At 46.1% G+C, this 20,672-nt stretch overlaps 1 protein-coding gene across 4 annotated transcripts in view; it reads right to left on the bottom strand.

Annotated features, from left to right (window-relative positions):
- RRBP1 (ribosome binding protein 1) overlaps window positions 1-14,015 on the bottom strand; it is a 45,355-nt gene extending 31,340 nt beyond the window's left edge. For all 4 annotated transcript variants that reach the window (XM_036245208.1, XM_036245206.1, XM_036245207.1 and 1 more), the window contains exon 1: window positions 12,036-14,015. In XM_036245208.1, the coding sequence (XP_036101101.1) occupies window positions 12,036-13,998 (1,963 nt within the window). In that variant the 5' untranslated portion in view covers window positions 13,999-14,015. The remainder of the gene's footprint in view (window positions 1-12,035) is intronic.
- Window positions 14,016-20,672: the final 6,657 nt, after the last annotated feature.

The raw sequence follows: 20,672 nt of genomic DNA on the forward strand, positions 1-20,672 counted from the left end.
TCTAATATACTTTATAATGTAAATGTATTCAATTTTATTAGATACATTAATGAACAAGGTAATAAAAACTTGTAATAAGTGAAACAATCCAAAGCTATGTACAGCAAAACTTAATTCTCTCCTGCCCACTTCCCTCACAGAAACTTCCATGGCCTTCTCCAGCCTCATACAAACAGTATCTTTAACACTATATTTAGAGAGCCATAACTTTACATTTTTTCATTGAGTTTTTTAGGTATGAATGGTGCTGTCTCTATGCTTCCCAAATCAGGGAAGTAAAACTGAAAGAAAAGAGGACTTGGAAGTAGGAACCAGAACTTCTGAACCTCTGCGGGGGAAGTGGGGGTATTACATTTATTTCTGGGTTTCAAGATCCTCTCGCCACATCAGTGGCACTTAGCCCACCCTGATGAGGTACCCATTACTGGGAGACAGGCACACTGACTCCATCAACAAACAGCATACAATACTAACAGGATTTAATATATGCTGGAACATCACGCATCTCCAGAAAATACTCAGAAGACTAGAAATAACCCTTGATATTGTGAAATCTCAATGCACTAAAATAAATTTGCCAAAGATTCAACATCCAATCTGTCAAATCACAAACTTCATAAAGACCACAAGGCAGTGAAATCTTGTGAGATCAACTTACTGAGGACCTGCTCCTGTAGCTAATGTTTTGCCTACCTTGGTGAGTCTGAAATACCAGGAACAGGACAGGGAGGGATAGCGGAGGAATGAGGTAGCAGGAGAGTGAAGAGTGGAGAGGCAGGGCCAGCGTCCCACAGCTCTGGAGTAACCCAGGTGCCCGTCTGGCAGGGGTGGGAGAGGCCTGGGCTCAGGGGGAAGCCTCTTCTGAGTGAGGTGGCCTTGGGCATGTTCTTTCACCTCCAGGTGATGGATCTCATGGTCTGAACTAGAAGCCTCAAAGCTGTGGACTTGATTATGAGAGCTGGACAAGAGATTTTTACATGCCATTTTCTGACCTTTAGCTAACTCAATGAAAAACAGATAAAGAAAATCAATATGGGCCTAAACAAACATATCCATGGGTAACATCCAGCCTTCAGGTCACCTCTGCCCTTAGGCAGCAGCACTATAGTCAGAACAAAGCCCCTGGTAGCCTGGGCTCAAATTCTAGCTCAGCTCCTTTCCATCTGCTTATCTTGGACAGGCGGCTTCACCTCTCTTTGCCTGTTTCCTCATCTGTGTAATTAATGGAGGTAGCAATTGTTTCTTCTTCATAGCCTCACTACATGCTTGAACAATGTCCAGCACAGGGTAAGGCACTGCAGAATCTATCAAAAGGGCCATCTTCAAGCCCGTCACAGGAGAATCACAGACCCAGACCCCTCCCTGAACAGAGTGCACCTAGGGAGGAGCTCAGGGTGGCTGAAGCAATTCTGCCCTTTTTTCTACTCCCACCAATGGAATGGAAGTCATACAAAGGTGGTGCCCAGAGCCAGCCCTCCGTGGACAGAGCACCACAGGCTGCTGACTCTCTAGCTCCTGCCTTGCACCACTATCCTCACTACTCAGGAGGTTAAAGGGGCAGCACATACAGGTAAGCAAGAAGCCATCTGCCTCTCTAGGCTCTCAGCCAAGAAGCTCGCAGCATCCAGATAACGCACATAATGCTTCAAATTACAAAACTAAGCTCCCTTTTGTGACCACAATGGGAAGCTCAATCACCTAAAATTAAATTTATCTTAGAAAAAAAGGCACTCAAGAATCTCTTTCTCACTGTCAACTGGGATCCTTCAGGGAAAATTTTCTCTCTGCCTGCATAATTACCAGGATCCCCAGTTGCCAGGTTCCAGCCTAAGGGGACTCACTGGGTTCCACAGCCCAGTACTGTTTCAGCATCAGCCCCTCCAGTGTGCAGTTACTGGAACACTCCTGGCACTGCTCATGCCCAGCTAACTCAACCAACAGGGAGGATGCCAGTACCTCTCCAGGAACTGCCTTCTGAGCTCAAGATAGCTGGTGATCATTGGGAAGAAATTACTGCCACAGCCCTGCCACAGGCTCCGGCTCAACTCCAGCTGTTGTTGCAGCTGCTTGGCAGTCCTGCCTAAGGCAGGAATATCGTTAGTCTTCATACACAAAGTATGGACCTAATGTGTGTGTACCTGGCAGACTACAAAAGGCTAGGCCTGGAAAGGTTAAGTTGTGGTAAAACTGCCAGCTAAAACAGGCGGAGGAGACACAGGACATGTAGCGATAACCCAGCAGAGCCACACAGAGGGAACCTGGGGACTGTGTGCATCACTGCACAAGCAACTATGGCAGCATCACCAGAAAGGCCTTTAAACAGGGGATGCTTGAGCCAAACACTACTGAGTAAGGAGAAGGCAAGGGCTGGGGCTTCAGCAAGGGGAGCAGCATAGGACAGGCACTGAGGCTTGCAAGAGGCCTCGCTAGTCAGAGAGAAGGAAGAGAGGCCAGAGTAAGTCCAAGTCTTCACAGGCCCCAGGAATCTGGATTTTAGTCAATAGGCAAGGAGCAAGGTTTGCATTTGGGTAAAATTATTCTGGGATACCCAGGGAGACAAGGTTGGAGACAGGCAGATCAGGGAAGAGCCCAGGGCCAAGGGCCAGGCCTGAGAGTATTTAGAAAGCCATGCTGTTGGGACAGAGGCTCAAGTGTCAACTCAGGGGCTCTGATAGCAGAATCTGCTTTGGGGGTGTGGTCTTGGGGTTTTAGGGGAGAGCACCAATGGCAAAGACACTCATTTTCTCATGGAATGTCTGAACCAGTCTGCTGGCCTCAGACACACGCAGAATGGTTGCTGCCTCTGAACAATAGCACGGTCCCCCCAACAGAAAGCCAGACACTAATCTCAGGGTGCCTTCCTGGCTGGCATCTCCAATCACCTGGGCCGAACTCCAGTCAAAGACCCTAGAGCCCAGGAAGGGTTCCCCTATACCTCCTTGAAGCCCAGCACTACAAAAGCAATCACCTCAATTAGATATGGAAGACAAACCCCTGACTCCTACTGACCTCAAGTGCAGAGAGCATCCCCACGAATCACAGAAACTGGCAGGCAGGTGCACCCATCTCCAGAAACAATAAATTTGGGCTAGCACTGCCGCTGGCCTCCCCACTATCTACGTGTTCACTGACAGAGAAGCGTCTTCCTGAGCTTGTGGTAAAGCAACCCTAATGGGCACCTGATAAAAGATCCCTCAAATGAATCAGCGGCAGTAACTGCAGCTCCTGCTGTCCCCATCAGTCTACACCACAGTGGAGGCAGGCCCTGGGCAGTCTTCAAGCCCAGCTTGGCCAGAGCTCAGCACTGTGCAGGGGCTGGTCTGGCCTCATGACCAGATGCACTCAACCCCTGACTGCAACGAACACTAAAATCTGGACTTTTGAGTGCACTGGAATGAAGTACAAATAGTGTTAAGAGTAATGCTATTTGGGGCCTGTGAATCAGGCCTTTTCCTTTGGTTGGAGAAAAAGTAATCTCTCAACTAACTGGGAAATTGTGCTCTCAATGATATCTAATGGAGTTTTTTAATCCTATAAACTGGACGACTTCATTTCCTCCCCAAATTTCAAAAAATTGATTTTACATCTGAAACATGAACACCATTTGTAGCTTCTCTAAGACATGGCAGCACCACACTGATACTTGGCTTGCTTGCCTAAGAGATAGTTTTATAATTTTAAAAAACAACAAAAGGGTTGGATTTGAAGAACTTAAGAGAAAGTGAATAAAGGCTCACAAGCCCCACAGAGATTTTTTTTTTCAGACCTTTAGACCCTGAAAAACTTAGTTAAGTTCAAAAGAAAGAGTATCAAACTTACTCTCAATACATACCTGTCTGTGCCACAACCTTGAGGAGGGGATGGCGGAGCACAGCACAGATAGAGGCCTCGGCTTGAGCTCTGGTCCCTGCCTTGGCATTTGCTGGCCTCGTGATTTTTGGGAAGTCTCAAAACAGAGCTGAGCTTTGGTTTCTGTTTTTGTAAAACCGGTAAAAATACAAATCCACCTTTCGGAATGTTAGGGGGATACATTCATGGAGAAGAGCTTCATAAACCATGCACCTAACCAAACATTTGGTTGAGAACAATGGTGTCACAGTCCTGGTGGTGACCCAGCCCAGACCTTAGATATAGCAGGCCCACAGCACAAAGGACAGCATGGGGGGAAGGGAAGTGGCATAGGAGGAAGGGGTAGTGTTCTTATCAAGTTGAACAGTTGAAGATGAGAGGCCCCTAAGCTACAGACACCTTGAGTAAAGTTTTTCTAGTAGGTCTGAAAATGCCTCTGCATCTCCCCTGACCTCTGGTGACCCCTGTCCCATTCATTAGGTTATAGAACATGATCCTATTTGCATTTCCACCTGCTCTGGCAGAGGCAGAAGCAGCCTGTCAAGGCCTGGCACAACATGCAGCTGCTAGGCTCCCCAGGATGCCGCCAGGTTGGCAAATGCAAGACCCACCTTAAAATTTCCTTCTTAGCTCAGTTCGTGACCATTTACTGGATACCCAAGGCTGGGACAGGCATGAGAAGAACTGGTCACTTTCTTTCCCCCATCTGGCCCCCCTAAAAAAGCAAAAACTTCTTTCTGCTGCTCAGAGGACACTCAGGGGACCTCTACCTCACAGTGCCTGAAAGGACAGAAGTTCTGCTTGATACAATGAGAGCCTGTTTATTTGACTCAGACAAATAATGGAGTTTTTCTTTTCTATTTAAAAAATAATACATGTTACAGAAAAACTGGGAAATGCAGAAGGATGAAAGATATTAAGATTTACCTATAATCCTGTCCCCCAAAACAGCCTCTTTCTCCCACATGGCTGTGTAAGTCTGACAATGTGATCATCGTGGGGTTGTAAATGGCTATGTCTCCTAGAGGGTGGCTGGGCTTTCCTGGACCCTGTTGTGGTGGCCTTCTAGCCCAGAGTAAACAGTCTGCAGATGGGGAGCATTTAGGCATAAAGCCATCCGAGAGAGGAAGGCTATGCCTTGCTCAGCTGCTACTCCATGAAAACCAAGTTCCAGCAGAAGCCCAATGTCCTAGAGCACATCTATGTGAAATTTCCAGAACAAGCCTCCTGTACTTCCCAAGGCTAAGTCTTTGGTTTATCCAGGGCCCAGACCCACACTATGCTAATCTGGATTTACCTCCTGGTCGTGGAACAGACAGCTCTCCTCCAAGAGTAATGTTAACATGCCCATCAGTACACACTAGGTGTGGGGGAGGCAGGCCGGCATAATTACGCAAAGACCAAGACTTAGGACAAAAATAGATTTTTAAAAAATTACCACACAAACATTTCCTGTGAAAGAAAAATGGCTTCCTAATAGGCATCGTGCATAAGTGCTGAGGTAACGTATCAGAAAATGAATCAGCAGAGGCCTGCATGGCACTGCAAATGCTTAGCTTAGTTCTGGGAAATGTCCCCTTCTTTGTGGTTCCATGAATTCCCTCTTCTCCAAACATAGAGACAAGAGTCTGTGCCTTTTGTTTCATAAGCAAGTATTTTCTCCTTGTTCCACACCTGGGTTTATGATGCTCCCCTGAAACTGTCGCCATTTCCACAGTACCGCATGAGCAGTCAAGTAAGACAGAGGACGCTAGAAACACTCATGCAGGCATCTTGCACTCTGCAACAAATCATGAAATGTGTTTGAAGAGTGATGCTGTACTATCTTTCTAAACTAAAAATGTACCTAACTTACGCAGCCGGTGTGGCTCAGTGGATTAAGTGTCCACCCATGCAACAAGAAGGACACATGCCCAGGTTTCAGGCTCAATCCACAGTAGGGGCCGTGCAGGAGGCAGCTGATCTATGATTCTCTCTCACGTGGATGTTTCTCTCTCTCTCCCTCTAAAAAATCAATAAAAAATATTTTTAAAATGTACCTATCTTTTGACTTAGCAATCACACATCTAGGAATTTACTTCCTAGAGATACTCGCACAACATATATACATCAATGTAGCATTAACTTTAGCAGCAAAAAAACTGCACACTATTTAACATCATTTAAATGAATAATACAAGACTTCTGGTCAAGATGGTGGTGTAGGTAAATGCAGTACTCACCTCCTCCCACAGCCACATCAAAATTACAATTAAATTACAGAACAAACATCCTTCAGAAACGTCTGAAATCGAGCAGAATGAAAATCCTACAACTACAAAATTAAAGCAGCAGCCACATCTAGACTGGTAGGAGGGGTGGAGGCGGACGGGCTGGTCCCACACCCATGTGTGGTGGATAAAAATCAGGAGGGACACCTCAGCTGGGAAGGTCCTCCTTGAGGAATGAGGAGTCTTTCTCCCACACCAGGTGCCCAGCTCAGGGTTCCAGTGCCAGGAAGAGAAGTCCCTATCAGCAGGAAGGGAGGCTGAAGCTGCAGGAGACCCAGGAAGCTCCTCTTAAAAGGCCCACTCATGGACTTACTTGGACCCGCTCCCTCTGAGCTCCAGCATAGAGGGGAGGCAGTATGAAAAGCACCAGAGACATACGGGGAAGAACTGAGTTGTCTGGCATGGGAGGAGGACTGGAGAGGCAGCTTTCTCCTGGACAGACATGCTGGCGGAGGTCATTCCTTTGGTGAGCCCTTCTCCCAAGAGGTCGGCAGATGGCGCCATATCTGGGACTCCAGCAACCTGTCTCATATTGTTTGTCCTTCCCTGGTGATCCCCTGAGGCCCTGCCCCACCCAAGCTGTTTCCAGTGGCTTTACCATAGGATTGGCCTGTTTTGGCTCCTGCTTGAGATTTTCCTAAATTCTCTCAAACAAGCAGCATCTGGCCACATTGAGCCCCATACCTCTTGCTAAGTGGTCCCAGGCCCAGCACTAGAAGCAGCTAGCCTTGGTGCACAGCTTGGCTTCGCCTGGGCACCTCCAAGCCCACCACAAGAAGCAGCCATCAGCAGATCGCTTTGTAGCTTACACCCGGTATCCCTGGGTAGAATACAGGCAGTGGTTGACCTTGCCCCACAACTAACACACCCAGTGGACAGCTTCAGAGTACATCAAAGCACCACTACCCAACCACCTTCACAAGTAACACACTCAAGGAATGGACTCAAGGGGTGCCAGAGCACTGATAAGTAAGTCTTGCTCTGTGTGGTGGGCCCCTGCACAGATGATCATCCTAGGTAGTCAGAGGTCGGTGGCTAGTCCTTACACCTGATCAGCCTGAGTAAAACCCTCCCACTGACATGCCAACAGCAATCAAAACTCAATTACAACAGAAGGGTGTCAAGTCCATATGAGGGGTGCACCTCGAGGGCCCAGCTGGGTGATCAGGGAGGCTGTGCCACTGGACCCTAGAGAACACTTATTACAACAGGCTACCCTACAAAGCCTAGGAGACATAGCAACTCTACCTAAAACATAGAAACAAACACAGGGAGGCAGCCAAAATGAGGAGACATTTAGAAAGAATGAAAGAACAGAACAAAACTCCATGAAAAGAACAAAATGAAATGAAGGCAGGCAATCTAACAGATGCAGAGTTCCAAACAGTGCTTATAAGGACGCTCAATGAACTTAGTGAGGGCCTTAAGACTTAATAAAGGACCAGTCAGAAATGAACGATGCAGTAACTTAAATAAAAAATCTACAGGGAATCAATAGTAGAATAAGTGAAGCCAAGAATCAAACTATCAATTTGGAATATAAGGAAGGAAAAACACCCAATCAGAAGAGCAAAAAGAAAAAGGAATCAAAAACAATGAGGATAGTATAAAATGTCACCAGTACACCTGTAAGTAAAGAAGCCAGGGACAACTTCAAGTGTACGAACACTCACATCATGGGAATGCCAGGAGATGAGAGAGAGGACAAGAAATTGAAAACTTATTTGAAAAAAATAATGACAGAAAACATCCCTAACTTGGTGAAGGAAACAGACATACAAGTCCAGGTAGCACAGAGAGACCCAAACAAGATGAACCCAAAGAGGTTCACACCAAGACACACCATCATCAAAATGCAAAAGGTTAAAGACAAGAGAGAATCTTAAAAGCACCAAGAGAAAAGCAGTTAGTTACATACAAGGGAGCTCCCATAAGGCTGTCAGCTTATTTCTCAAAGGAAACTTTGCAGGCCTGGAGGGAGTGGCAAGAAATATTTAAAGTGATGAAAAGCAAGGACCTACAACCAACATTACACTATTCTGCAAAGCCATCATTTAGAATCTATGGCTATATAAAGAGTTTCCCAGACAAGAAAAAACTAAAGGAGTTTATCACCACCAAACCAGTATTATATGAAATGTTGATGAGTCTTCCTGCAGAAAAATATAAAAAAATATGAACAATAAAATGGCAATAACTACATATCAAGAATTGAATCTACAAACAAAATGAGCAAGCAGAATAGAAACAGACTCATAGATACAGAGAACTTTTGTTGATTGCTTAAAGGGAGGGGAGGTGGATGAAAAAGATGAAGGGATTAGGAAGTACAAATTGGTTGTTAGACTGATGAACCTCAAAGGGAAGGGGGGAGGGAGGGCAGGAAGAGAGATACCAAAGAACTTATATGCATATATGCATAAGCAATAGACACAGACGATAGTGTGGAGAAAGCTGGAAGGGGGCCGAATTAAAGAAGAGGGTGTGTGTGTGGGGGGGGGGGGACAAGAGGGACATCTGTAATACATTCAACAATAAACATAAGTTTAAACTAAGTGATACATTCATGGCAGCCCTGTAGGAGATGTCATCAGTATACCTGAAAGTAAAGAAGCTAGTTCCAAAGCTGTGCTCCATCAGTGCATTTCGTGTGATGAGTTAAGTATCCCTGGGGCTCCCCCTGGGAAATGGGTGGTGAATGAGATGAAGCGGAAAGGAAGACTTTCAATTTTCACCTTCCATGATTCTATACTGCTTGAATTTTGTTTGCTGGAAGCACATATTTACACAATAACAAAATTTAAAAAGCAAGAATTAGGAAGGCAGGTGTTCACTGTCAAATCTGGCCACAGACAAGTAGTCAAAGCTGTCACATAGCCCTGATTTGCTCTTGTAGGAAAATTAGATCAGAAATTCTCGAATGGGCCTGCAAAAGCATGTCCTGTGCCCGCCTCCACACCTACTGGGTCTCCCTCTGGGCACCTGTCAGTGAGGGCCCCAATGGGCCAACCTGGTGATGACTAAGAAAACAACCCTATCTCTGGTGGACCCCAGTTCCGAGACAGGTTTTGCCACTGATGTGTCACGTGTCATGGCCAGCAGCAGCCTCCATGGCCCCATTCGTCACATCTCACTGTGATATGGAGGACAACAGGAACACTCCTCCACTCCAGTCAGGACGCAGGCAGACAGAACAAAGCAGAAAGAAGCTGCATGGCACCAACACAGGGCTGCAAAGACGTGTTTGCTTTCAGAGTCACCTGCAAGGCCACCCAAGAGACCACCGCCCTCTTAATGACTCCTGTTTAGAGCAGCACTGTCCAACAGAAATTACTATGCTGATGGAGATGTTGTTCTTCATCTGCACTACCCAAGGAAGCAGCTGCTGGCCATGTGTGACTACTGAACATTTGGAATAGTGTAATGGAATCTTTCATTTTATTGACTTTTGACGGATTTCAATGTTAACGTACATAGTGAACAACGCAGCCCTAGACTGTAGCTCTCTGGTGCCATGGTCAAAAACCTCATGGCCCTGGAATCCTCCTCCATTTGAGTCAAGGTCTACTCAATGCAGAGGAAGAACTCCCCTCCTGGCCTGCATCATATCAGTATTGGGAACCTACTCTCCAAGAGGTCATCAGTTAAGATTCCCAATCAAGGCACATGCCCAAGTTGAGGGCTCCATCTCCAGTAGGGGGCATGCAGGAGGCAGCCAATCGTTTCTTTCTCTCCCTCTTCTTCTATTTAAAAAAATATCCTCAGATGAGGATAAAATAAACAAATAAATAAAGTTTTCAAACTTTCACACGCCCTAAAGAAAAAAAATTCACCTTTTGGGGGTCATACCAGCCATATGTATTACCCCTTGTGGCTGTTTCATTTTGTTCCTGACTTTCTCCACATGGCTGTTTGTGTGGATAAGAGCCACTAATTGCAACCTTGGAGTGACAGCCTTCCACCATCTGGGCTTGATCAATACTCATTTTGGCTATCTTTTATGTTTTCTAGAGTTTGATTTCTTTTTAAATTATATCTAATTAATCCAAACCTTAGAGAGGTATAAGCAGACTCTTCTAAATCTTGAACATGCTATGCTGCCCAAGATCATTGCCTGAACATTCTCCTTCATTCTGAAATGAGGCTCCCTCCCCTCACTGAAGTTCTTAGGGATGATGATGCCTACTTCAGGACCTGGTTAGTCTTGGGCCAGCATCCTACTTGTAATTACAATAGTTTGGGAATACGGTATACATTCACACATCAGACAAAACTGGTCTTCCAAAAGTCAATTACAACTATATCCAATATTTTTATCTATTTTTCCCTCCAGATGGGACTTTTAGAATAGTTTTGTCGGGGGGGGGGGGGGGGGAGGGAAATCCCACTGAAATTTTGGTTGGAAGAATAATAACCCCCTAAGTAAACTTGGGAATAACTATCATTTTATCTATACTATTTCATCTTTCTTCTCCTGGACCATGGTTCTTTCTTTCCCCTTCAAATTTTGTCTTATACCACCTCAGCCAAGCTGCTATGTGGGTTTTCACACAGGCATAAAGTTAAATCTTCCTCCTAACAAGGTTCTCTATTACCTGCAAATTTGGACCAATCTGCCTTCCTTTCTTATCACCACATTTTTGTTTCATGCCTTATCTCAGATGTCAAAAGCCATTTATGGAAATAATGGCCAAAGGACACAGGGAGCTCTATTCTGAACACACCTGATGTAGGAAAGCCATAAAACAAGACTGTTTCCAGTCCCATTCCTGTCTTTGCATCTCAAATGCCCTTGTGCCTGTGTCAGATAGAACATCACCTTAAACCAGGGCAGTGTGCCCTCCCTCTAGCCTGTGAAGACAGGATTGAAGCTGAGTGGTTGGGCTTTCAAAGGGTCTGAGAGGTTGACTTAACCTATTGGGCCAGGTGGCTGATCCCTGATCCTTAGCAGGAGCCCAAAGTCACTCATAAGGATGGGTTCCCTCACATGGAGCGAGGTGCTACCTGAGCAAATGCCACACCCCAAAGTTGAGGAAGGAAGCCTGAGAAATGGTAATGTAGCTTCACTAAGGGGCAAGAAAGGGAAAGCTAGCTAAAAACAGAGGACCTGTGCTACCCAGCATAGGTCCAAACATTTTAGACCCCTTAAGATGCCTCATCAAGACAAATGCAAGTCATTTTCCAAATCAACTAAGAAAACATTAAGCCTATTCTAGCAAACGAGAGATGAACATGAAACAGGAATTCACTGGCCCAATTTCTATAGTAACATGAACCAAAAAAATAAGAGGAAATTAATGTTCTTTTACACACACACACACATTAAATGGTTGGGATAGAGGATAGGGAAGATGGAACACTACCATTATTCATTCAACAGACACACAGAAATGAATAAAGCTATGCTAAAATACCAGGTGAGGTACACAACAGAACAGCTCACAGAAAGCAGTCAAACATTTAAGAAAGATTTGCCATCCCCTGACTCAGGCTCACTTACGTGACTTGCTCTATTACCAATAGGATGCTGGTTTGAATGTGCCCTTTTATAGCTCTGTCATAACCATAAGAAGGGCCTGTGCCCTGAGAGTCACTGAAGTCTCTGTCTGGGCCCCAGAATGAACATATGTGGAACAGACCCATGCTCGACCTGCAGAAAGGAGCCAAATCCAGTTGAACTGTATGTGAACAGAGCCACTCAGCTGAGACAACCCAGATCAGTCAACCTCCAGCCAATTCAACAGAAGCATGAGCAAGACTAAATGACTGCTGATGTAAATCACTGAAATCTGAAATGTTATGCGGCCTTGTTGTGGCAATAACTAACTGATACAGATGGCTTCCCCAAAAGGAATCCATTAGCCATTTAAAGAGAGCCTTTTCCTCCAAGTTCATAAAGAAATCAAAGCTACTTACCAGGCTCACCTTTCTTCTTTGAACCAGACTTCTTCTTTGCAGGAGCCTCTTGCTTTGGCACCTCCTGGCTCTGAACCATATCTGCATTTTTGCCCTGGTTAGGAGCTGACTCTGCTTTTTTACCCTGATTGGCAGACACGTCCACCTTTTTGCCCTGGTTGGAGGACCCTTCTGACTTTTTGCCCTGGTTTGGGGTTCCTTCTGCCTTCTTGCCTTGATTGGATGCCCCATTTGCCTTTTTCCCCTGGTTAGCAACACCCTCCGCCTTTGTGCCCTGATTAGTGACTGAATCTGCCTTTTTGCCCTGATTCTGGGCACCCTCTGCCTTTTTGCCCTGATTCTGGGCCCCCTCTGCCTTTTTGTCCTGATTCTGGGCTCCCTCTGCCTTTTTGCCCTGGTTGAGAACCCCCTCTGACTTTTTGCCCTGGTTGGGGGCCCCCTCTGACTTTCTACTCTGGTTGGGAGCCACTTCTGCCTTTTTGCCCTGGTTGGGAGCCCCATCTGCCTTTTTGCCCTGGTTGGGAGCCCCGTCTGCCTTTTTGCCCTGGTTGGGAGCACCCTCTGCCTTCTTGCCCTGGTTGGGAGCTCCCTCTGCCTTTTTGCCCTGATTCTGGGCCCCCTCTGCCTTTCTGCCCTGGTTAGGGACACCCTCTGCCTTTTTACCCTGGATGGGAGTCCCATCAGCATTTCTGTCCTGGTTAGGGGCTCCCTCTGCCTTTTTGCCCTGGTTCTGGGCTCCCTCTGCCTTTCTACCCTGATTGGGAGTTCCCTCCACCTTTTTGCTCTGATTCTGAACTTCTATCTTTTTGCCCTGGTTGGGGCTCCCCTCTGCGTTTTTGCCCTGGTTTGGGACCCCCTCCTCTTTTTTGCCCTGGTTGGGGGCCCCTTCTGCTTTTTTACCCTGATTCTGGGCCCCCTCCACTTTTTTGCCCTGGTTGAGGGCCCCCTCTGCTTTTTTACCCTGATTCTGGGCCCCCTCCACTTTTTTGCCCTGGTTGGGGGCCCCTTCTGCCTTTTTGCCCTGGTTGGGGGTCCCCTCTACCTTTTTGCCCTGGTTGGGGGCCCCCTCTACCTTTTTGCCCTGGTTGGAGGTCCCTTCAGCCTTTTTACCCTGGTTAGAGACCCCCTCTGCCTTTTTGCCCTGGTTCTGGCCCCCTTCTGCCTTTTTGCCCTGGTTCTGGCCCCCTTCTGCCTTTTTGCCCTGGTTCTGGGCCCCCTCTGCCTTTTTGCCTTGGTTCTGAGCCCCCTCTGCCTTTTTGCCCTGGTTTGAAACCCCTTCTACCTTTTTGCCATGATTTTGGGCTCCCTCTGCCTTTTTGCTCTGGTTTAGGGTTCCCTCTGCCTTTTTGCCCTGGTTCTGGGTCCCTTCTGCCCTTTTGCCCTGAACAGCACCAGTGGCCTTAGACCCCACTGGGGGCACAACCACCATAGGCACCTCCTTAGGAGCAGTTTCCAAGATGGCAGCCTTTGAGGCAAGAACCTGGACAGAATTCACTACAGAACTGACTCCTGGTTCCACTTTTGCTACTTTTTTCTCTTTCTTCCTTTTGTCCCTAGGAGAGGAGACCAGCTTCTCTTGGGGCATGGCTGATACCGTGGCTATAGGGGTAATGACCACAGGGGAATGGACTGGGGTTGGAGCCACAGCCACTGCAGGTGCCCGCACTGGGTCTCTGAGGAGGATGGTCATGTTTGGGGCTGGCTCATGGTCAGGTATCTTCCCATTGGGTTTCTCTTCCTTTTTCTTGGTCTTTCCTTTCTTCTCCACTGTTTTCTCCTTCTTTTTCTTCTCTACTTTCTGGTTATGAGTTTTTGCCATCTCCTTGCGCTGGTTGGCTAGAGCTTCTTCATATGATGTCTCCTTCATGGAAAAGGTCGACACCAGGAAGATGCCAATGGCAGAAACAACCATGAATCCACCAAAGACCACAACCCCCAAGGTTTGAGTGTCGTAAATGTCCATTCTGGCTTGCTTTGTTCACCTGCCAAACAGATACACATGGATTACTTTTTGCAGAAACTGAGGCATTCAGTTTCCATCCCTAACCTATCACCAAACTTAAGGTTTCACTAATTCTTCAGATTGATAAAGTCAAAGAAGAAACAAATCTAGGTAATCTCTGATGCCATACATTCTTACCTGCCCTTCCTTAGAAGTTAGAAATTTTTAAGCAAGACATGAGTTGAGTGGTTCTTTTCAGTGCCGGCAGATACAAAGCACTAGAGAGATGGAAGAGTGCAGGTCTGGCCCTGGCCGGTTTGGCTCAGTGGTTGGAGCGTCGGCCTGTGGTACAGAGAGACCCAGGTTCGGTTCCCGCTAGGGGCATGTACCTCGGTTGCAGTTTGTCCCCGGCCCTGGTTGGTCGTGCGGGTGGCAGCCACTCGATGTGTCCCTTCACATCGATGTTGCTCTCTCTCTCTCTCTTCCTCCCGCTCTATCTGAACAAAAAATGGAAAAATGTCCTCGGGTGAGGATAAAAAAAAAAAGAGTGCAGGTCTGTACTTAAGGCCCGTGACAGCCTGGACATTCTGAAGCCTCAATCACAATTCGAGATATTCCTAACCATAGGAGTTAAAGATGCACATAAGCACAACCACAAGCCAGGTGTGAAACAACGGGGAGTGTTGAGGAGTATGGCAAAAATGTCCCACAAATTAGGGGGCAAGTGTCAACCAGCCATAGCTGATTTAGAAATGCAAGCACTAAGCCGAGATCTTTTGCTTTTTCACATTAGGCCAGAAATGTTTTTTCCTTAATGTGACATTGATAAATTGGAAGCAAAAAAAAAAGCCATGTGAGCCTGATAAGTAGTAGGCAATTAGACAGACATGAGCAGAGTAGGAACAATAAGCCAGTTATGGAAAGTCACCAAGATGGAAGGCCCCAGGAGCCTAGCAATGGACAACTGTAAGGTGGGACCTCATCCCCAGAGTAACCTTTCCTCCCCTAGCATATCACAGGTCATTCAGTGTGGACCATCCCCTGACCTTTCTTGCCTTAGCATATCACTGGTCATGCAGTTCAGACACCCTGACCTTTCATATTACTAGTCATCATGTGGTTCAGACCATCCCCTGACCTTTTTCCTCCTCTGGCATGCCACTAGTCATGAAGTAGACCCTGACTCCCCCCACACACACCTTAGAGGAGGAATAAGGGGGCTGGAGAAAAGCTTCATTTGACTCCCAAACAAGCCCTTGCATAACCATTCCCTTAAGCATTAAGTTCCCAAGACAATGAGGTTCCACCCTGCATCAAATAATCTTAGGAACAAAGCATCCAGTCTTCTGACCACTGAGACAGAATTTTAGTCAAACAAGAGATAACATGCAGGCCTCAGTTGTGTTTCAGCTCCAGGCCCAGAAAAGCAGCAAGGCCAGGAGGGGTGATGCCATGGCTGACATCAGGACCAGCTTTGTTAAGTAATGATCCCCTGTCCTGGCGCCTACCAATCTGTGGAGACCACGACCCTGAGGAGACACTCCTGGAAAGCTGGAAAGCTGATGAGTATTTTATTGAGATTCTTCCCTGAAACCTCTAGATAAAAGCCCTTAAGACCCAGAGGTTCATTCATTCTCATTCTCTCATTCTTTCTTTCTCTATCCCTTCCTAAGTCCATGCAGTCTAGCTGGCTCACATCTTCCATGGCTCACTTCTCTACTTCTGTGACTTTCTAAATAAAATTTCGGTTGTATTTCAGTATTAGCTCTGAATTCTTTCCTAGCCAAACTCAAGGACCCAGGTCTAACATCTGGTGCATTTTGCCACTAACATACCAAAGCAAACACTTCTGCAGGCTTTCAGGTGCATACATTCTGGCAGCAGGCCCTTGGTGTGCCATCTCAGGCCCAGTGTTGATAAACACAACTACCCAGGGTAAGAAATGAAAACCTTTTCATTAAAATTCTGAAAAGTGACCAAAAATTTGGTGAGGAAAATTGGCCTTTTGCCAGTGATAGCTGCTGAAAGGTTATGGAACCTGCAATTCACACATTAGGAAACAGGATGTATCAGTATTGAAAAACCCACCACATAAAAGACTTCCAGGTTTAGAATTTTATATCCGGAGGCTGCAAAGAGGGAGGGAGGGAGGAAGTGTTACCAGGCCCAATCTTCACCCTGGGGAGGGGGCCCTATGCCTGGTGACATATCTCAAAACAAGATGAACCACCCCTTCTTACTACCCATGGACCAAAATCCAAAGAGTCAGAGACAGCCTGGTCTACACTTTCCTAGCTGATAGGCCAGGTTAGATTCAACTTCAGTGAGAATCTTCAAGAGTTTATTTATTTGGATACACTCAACTTTTACCAACTAATTTTGATGTTATTATCAGATTCCCATCCCCCTGAACTGAAATGAGAAACAGAGCCTAGCCCCCTAGAGGATCAGCGATGGAATTAGTGAACAAAATGTGAGTGTAATACAGGTGAGTAAAAGAAAGTGGAAAGGGGTAGAAAAGAGAGGAACAGAAGAAGTGAACCCACCTCCCCAGCATAACCCTCCCAAAATTTCTAGACACCGCACCGGGGCAGTGTCCAGGTTTGTCAGTGGCTTAGAAGTTGAGATTCCTCTTCCAGTGGGAGTGGGAAAGGAAAACAGAGTAGAAATTTCTAAACAATCATGAAATCTAAATTTTGACCTTAGGGCATTTTTAAAAAGGAACTAAGAAGAGAGACAGTTTTAAATGTCTCAGCATTATGTTCTAAGAAAAATCAGTGTCACTGCAGAACAAGCACACTACTTTATTATGCCTTTCTAATAAAACCCTTGCAGGAAGAGGGTTTAATGAGCTCCTGACAAAAATTTCACATGTGCTTTCCAAAGTGGTAACTCCGTCAGCTGCAGTTGTGATACTTCTCCTAGCCTATCACCCTGGGTCTGCAGGACTACATCAAACTCTTCATTCCGGCCAGAACCTCTGCAAATGAAGTCTGATGCGGGATCATGGAACTTTCAACCTGGGCAAGTGGGTTCTGACCTCAGGCCGTGGGTTCTAACAGCATGATCCACAGCCAGGGTGCCCTCATTTATGACAGTAAAAAGGCTCTCCAAAGGTAGTCCTTCCAGAAACACAAGCTAAGTGTTAAGAAGAAAACTGCTCTACTTACTTCTGGAGAAATCCATGGGGTGGGAATGCAGGGACAAGAAGCCATGGAATATTCTAGTCAACTTCCATTTCTTGGTAGGTATCTACCAACTGAACCTCCAGGTCCTCACAAAGACCTCTCAGAAGTTAGCCAATGCGGACACATTCAGGTACAAAAACTACATTATAATCACTATATTCAGTCTATTCAGATGACAAAATTCCAGAGCAGCACAAGATCAGGAGCCTGAGTCACCCTGGCCAAGACTCCATAAGCTCCAAGTGGTTTTCCAACAATCCTGCACTTGAGGGGTGGTCTCCCATGGAGCAGCAGGGTCACCGGCTACTACAAAGCGGGTCTGTCCCTGCAGACCACTGTGGGACCTGTGCAGCTTTGTGGTTTAGGCAGAAAAGCCAAAGTTGAAAAATTAGCCTTGAATCTTACTCAAGTTATACAAACATGGGATACAGAAATATATTCTCTGTTGGGAGCTCAGAATCGAGAAAGGCTAGCTTGAGAGAATATTTCCCTCTGCAGCACACACAAGTGTATGTTTGATAGCAGTGCAAATGTGTCTTCCCAACTTACAGAAAATGTGTTGCTCTAAAAAGAAATTACATCCTCACCACTAATTCCTAGGTTAGAATTTTTATTAAAAGAAATCTTTCACAAAAGAATAAAAAGCGCTTGTCTTAAGGAGTAATACACTGAAACATTTAAGGCTAAAGCTGTATCACCACAACAGTAAAATCTAAGTAAAAGCCAGCCTTCCTGCTGCTCTGCAGGGTCAGCTTGGGTGGCAGTATCATGGGAGATCCTTGAATCACAGGAAAAATAAAGCCAGTGATGCCTCACAATGTGCTCTCAAGATCAGCATTCAGGGTGCTTTACTTCTGAAATCCCCACTGGGTTTCCCATAGTCCATGCCCAGGTTGGCAAAGAAGGTGTGTGCCTGGCCCATATTCTGTATGGACTGACCACAAGGCACCTATGTTTTGTTAATTCTGGAAACTCCTATGAAATATGTACTTTTTACTATTATTTTATTTTTATTTATTTATTTATTTTTATTTTTTCTCAAATCTTTATTGTTGGATGTAAAATGTATTAAAGATGTTCCACATTTTTCCCCCATTGACCCCATCCTCCCCACTCCTGCCCTCCTCCCACCTTTTCCCACACTATTGTCTGTGTCCATTGGTTATGCATATAAGTTCTTTGGTTTATTTCTTCCCACCCCCCACCCCCAACCCTTTTCCCTTTGAGGTTTGTCAGTCTAGCAATGAATTTGTACTTCTTAATCCCTTCACCATTTTCACCCATTCCCCCAACCCCCCTCCCAACTGGCAACCAACAAAATGTTCTCTGTATCTATGAGAATGATTCTGTTCTACCTGTTCATTTTGTTTGTAGATTCCATTGTTGATAGATATGTATTCATTGCCATTTTGTTTGTTCATACATTTTATCTTTTCTTCAAAAAGACCCTTCATCATTTCATATAATAACGGTTTGGTGGTGATGAACTCCTTTAACTTTTTCTTGTATGGGAAAGTTTTTATATGTCCATCGATTCTAAATGACAGCTTTGTAGGATAGAGTAATTTTGGTTGTAGGTTCTTGGTTTTCATCACTCTGAATATTTCTTGCCACTCCCTTCTGGACTGCAAAGTTTCTTTTGAGAAATCAGCTGACAGCCTAATGGGAACTCCCTTGTATGTAACTAGCTGCCTTTCTTTTCTTTTTTTTTTTTTTTATCCTCGCCCGAGGACATTTTTCCATTTTTTGTTCAGATAGAGCGGGAGGGAGAGAGAGGAAGAGAGAGAGAGAGAGAGAGAGAGAGAGAGAGAGAGAAACATCGACGTGAAGGGACACATCGAATGGCTGCCACCCGCACGACCAACCAGGGCCGGGGACAAACTGCAACCGAAGTACGTGCCCTTAGCGGAAACCGAACCCGGGTCTCTCTGTACCGCAGGCCGACGCTCCAACCGCTGAGCCCGGCCAGGGCACTAGCTGCCTTTCTCTTGCTGCTTTTAAGATTCTCTCTTTGCCTTGAACCTTTTGCATTTTGATGATGATGTGTCTTGGTGTGGGCCTCTTGGGGTTCATCTTGTTTGGGACTCTCCGTGCTTCCTGGACTTGTATGTCTGTTTCCTTCACCAAGTTAGGGAAGTTTTCTGCCATTATTGTTTCAAACAGGTTTTCGTTATCTTGCTCTCTCTCTTCTCCTTCTGGCACTCCCAAGATGCGAATGTTGGCACGCTTGAAGTTTTTCCACAGGCTCCTTACACTATCCTCATTTTTTTGGATTTTTTTTTTCTTTTTGCTGTTCTGATTGGGCATTTTTTGCTTCCTTATATTCCAAATTGATGGTTTGCTTCTTGCATTTACGTACTCTACTATTGAATCTGTGTAAATTATTCTTTATTTCAGTTAATGCCTCCTTCAATTCTGTGTATCCATGATTTCTAACTGGTCCTTTTTTATGGTCTTGAGGCCCTCCCTAAGTTCACTGAGTTTCTCACTAAGTTCATTGAGCATCCTTATAAGCAGTATTTTGAACTCAGTATCTGTTAGGTTGCTTATCTCCATAACAGAGAGAACAGTTTTGTTCTGTTCTTTCATTTGGGACCTGTTTCTTTGTCTCCTCATTTTGGCTGCCTCCCTGTGTTTGTTTCAGTGTATTACTTACTGAGAGGTATGGGGCTCGCGGAGACCAGATTCTGCTCCTTTGAAAGAATTTAGGAAAAACCTGAAGCAGGATCCAAGACAGGCCAATCCTATGGTTAAGCAAGTGGCAACAGCTTGGGTGGGCTTGAAAGTTGGGTGGGGCGGGGCGGGGCCTAAGGGAGTCAGCAGGGCGGGGCTACCAGTGTGAGCCAGGTTGCTGGAGTCTCAAATATGGCGACTGCCACCCCAGGAAGGGCTCACCAAAGGAACAAAGGCCTCTTACAGCACGTTTGTCCCCGAGAAAGCCCTCTCCAGCCCTCGCTCCAGTGCCAAACAGCTCAGTTCTTCCCTGTATGTCTCTGGTGCCCCTGGAGCTGCCTCCCCTCCAAGCTTAGAGGGAGAGAGTCCGATAAGTCCGTGCATGGCCCTTTAGGGAGCTGCCTGGGCTCCAGCCGCTTCAGCTTCCCTGAGCCTCAGTTCCCGCTGGTTTTTCCAGCCAGAAGTTATGGGGACTTCTCTTCCTGGCACTGGAACCCTGAGCGGGGCACCTGGTGTGGGACGGGGACCCTTCAGTCCTCAGGAAGGACCTTCCCAGCTGCGGAAGCCTCCTGATTTTTATCCCCCACACTTGGGTGTGGGACCAACCCGTCGCGCCCACCGCCCCTCCTACCAGTCTGGATGTGGCTGCTGCTTTAATTCCGTGGTTGTAGGACTTCCATTCAGCTTGATTTCAGGTGGTTTTGAATGATGGTTGTTCTATAGTTTAGTTGTAACTTTGATGTGGTTGTGAGAGGACGCGATACCGTGTTTACCTACGCTGCCATCTTGACCGGAAGTCCAGTTACTATTACTAATATGCTTAGAATGTAAAGT

The sequence above is a fragment of the Molossus molossus genome, unplaced genomic scaffold (genome assembly GCF_014108415.1).
Source record: "Molossus molossus isolate mMolMol1 unplaced genomic scaffold, mMolMol1.p scaffold_m16_p_6, whole genome shotgun sequence".
In the NCBI taxonomy this organism is placed as follows: Eukaryota; Metazoa; Chordata; class Mammalia; order Chiroptera; family Molossidae; genus Molossus; species Molossus molossus.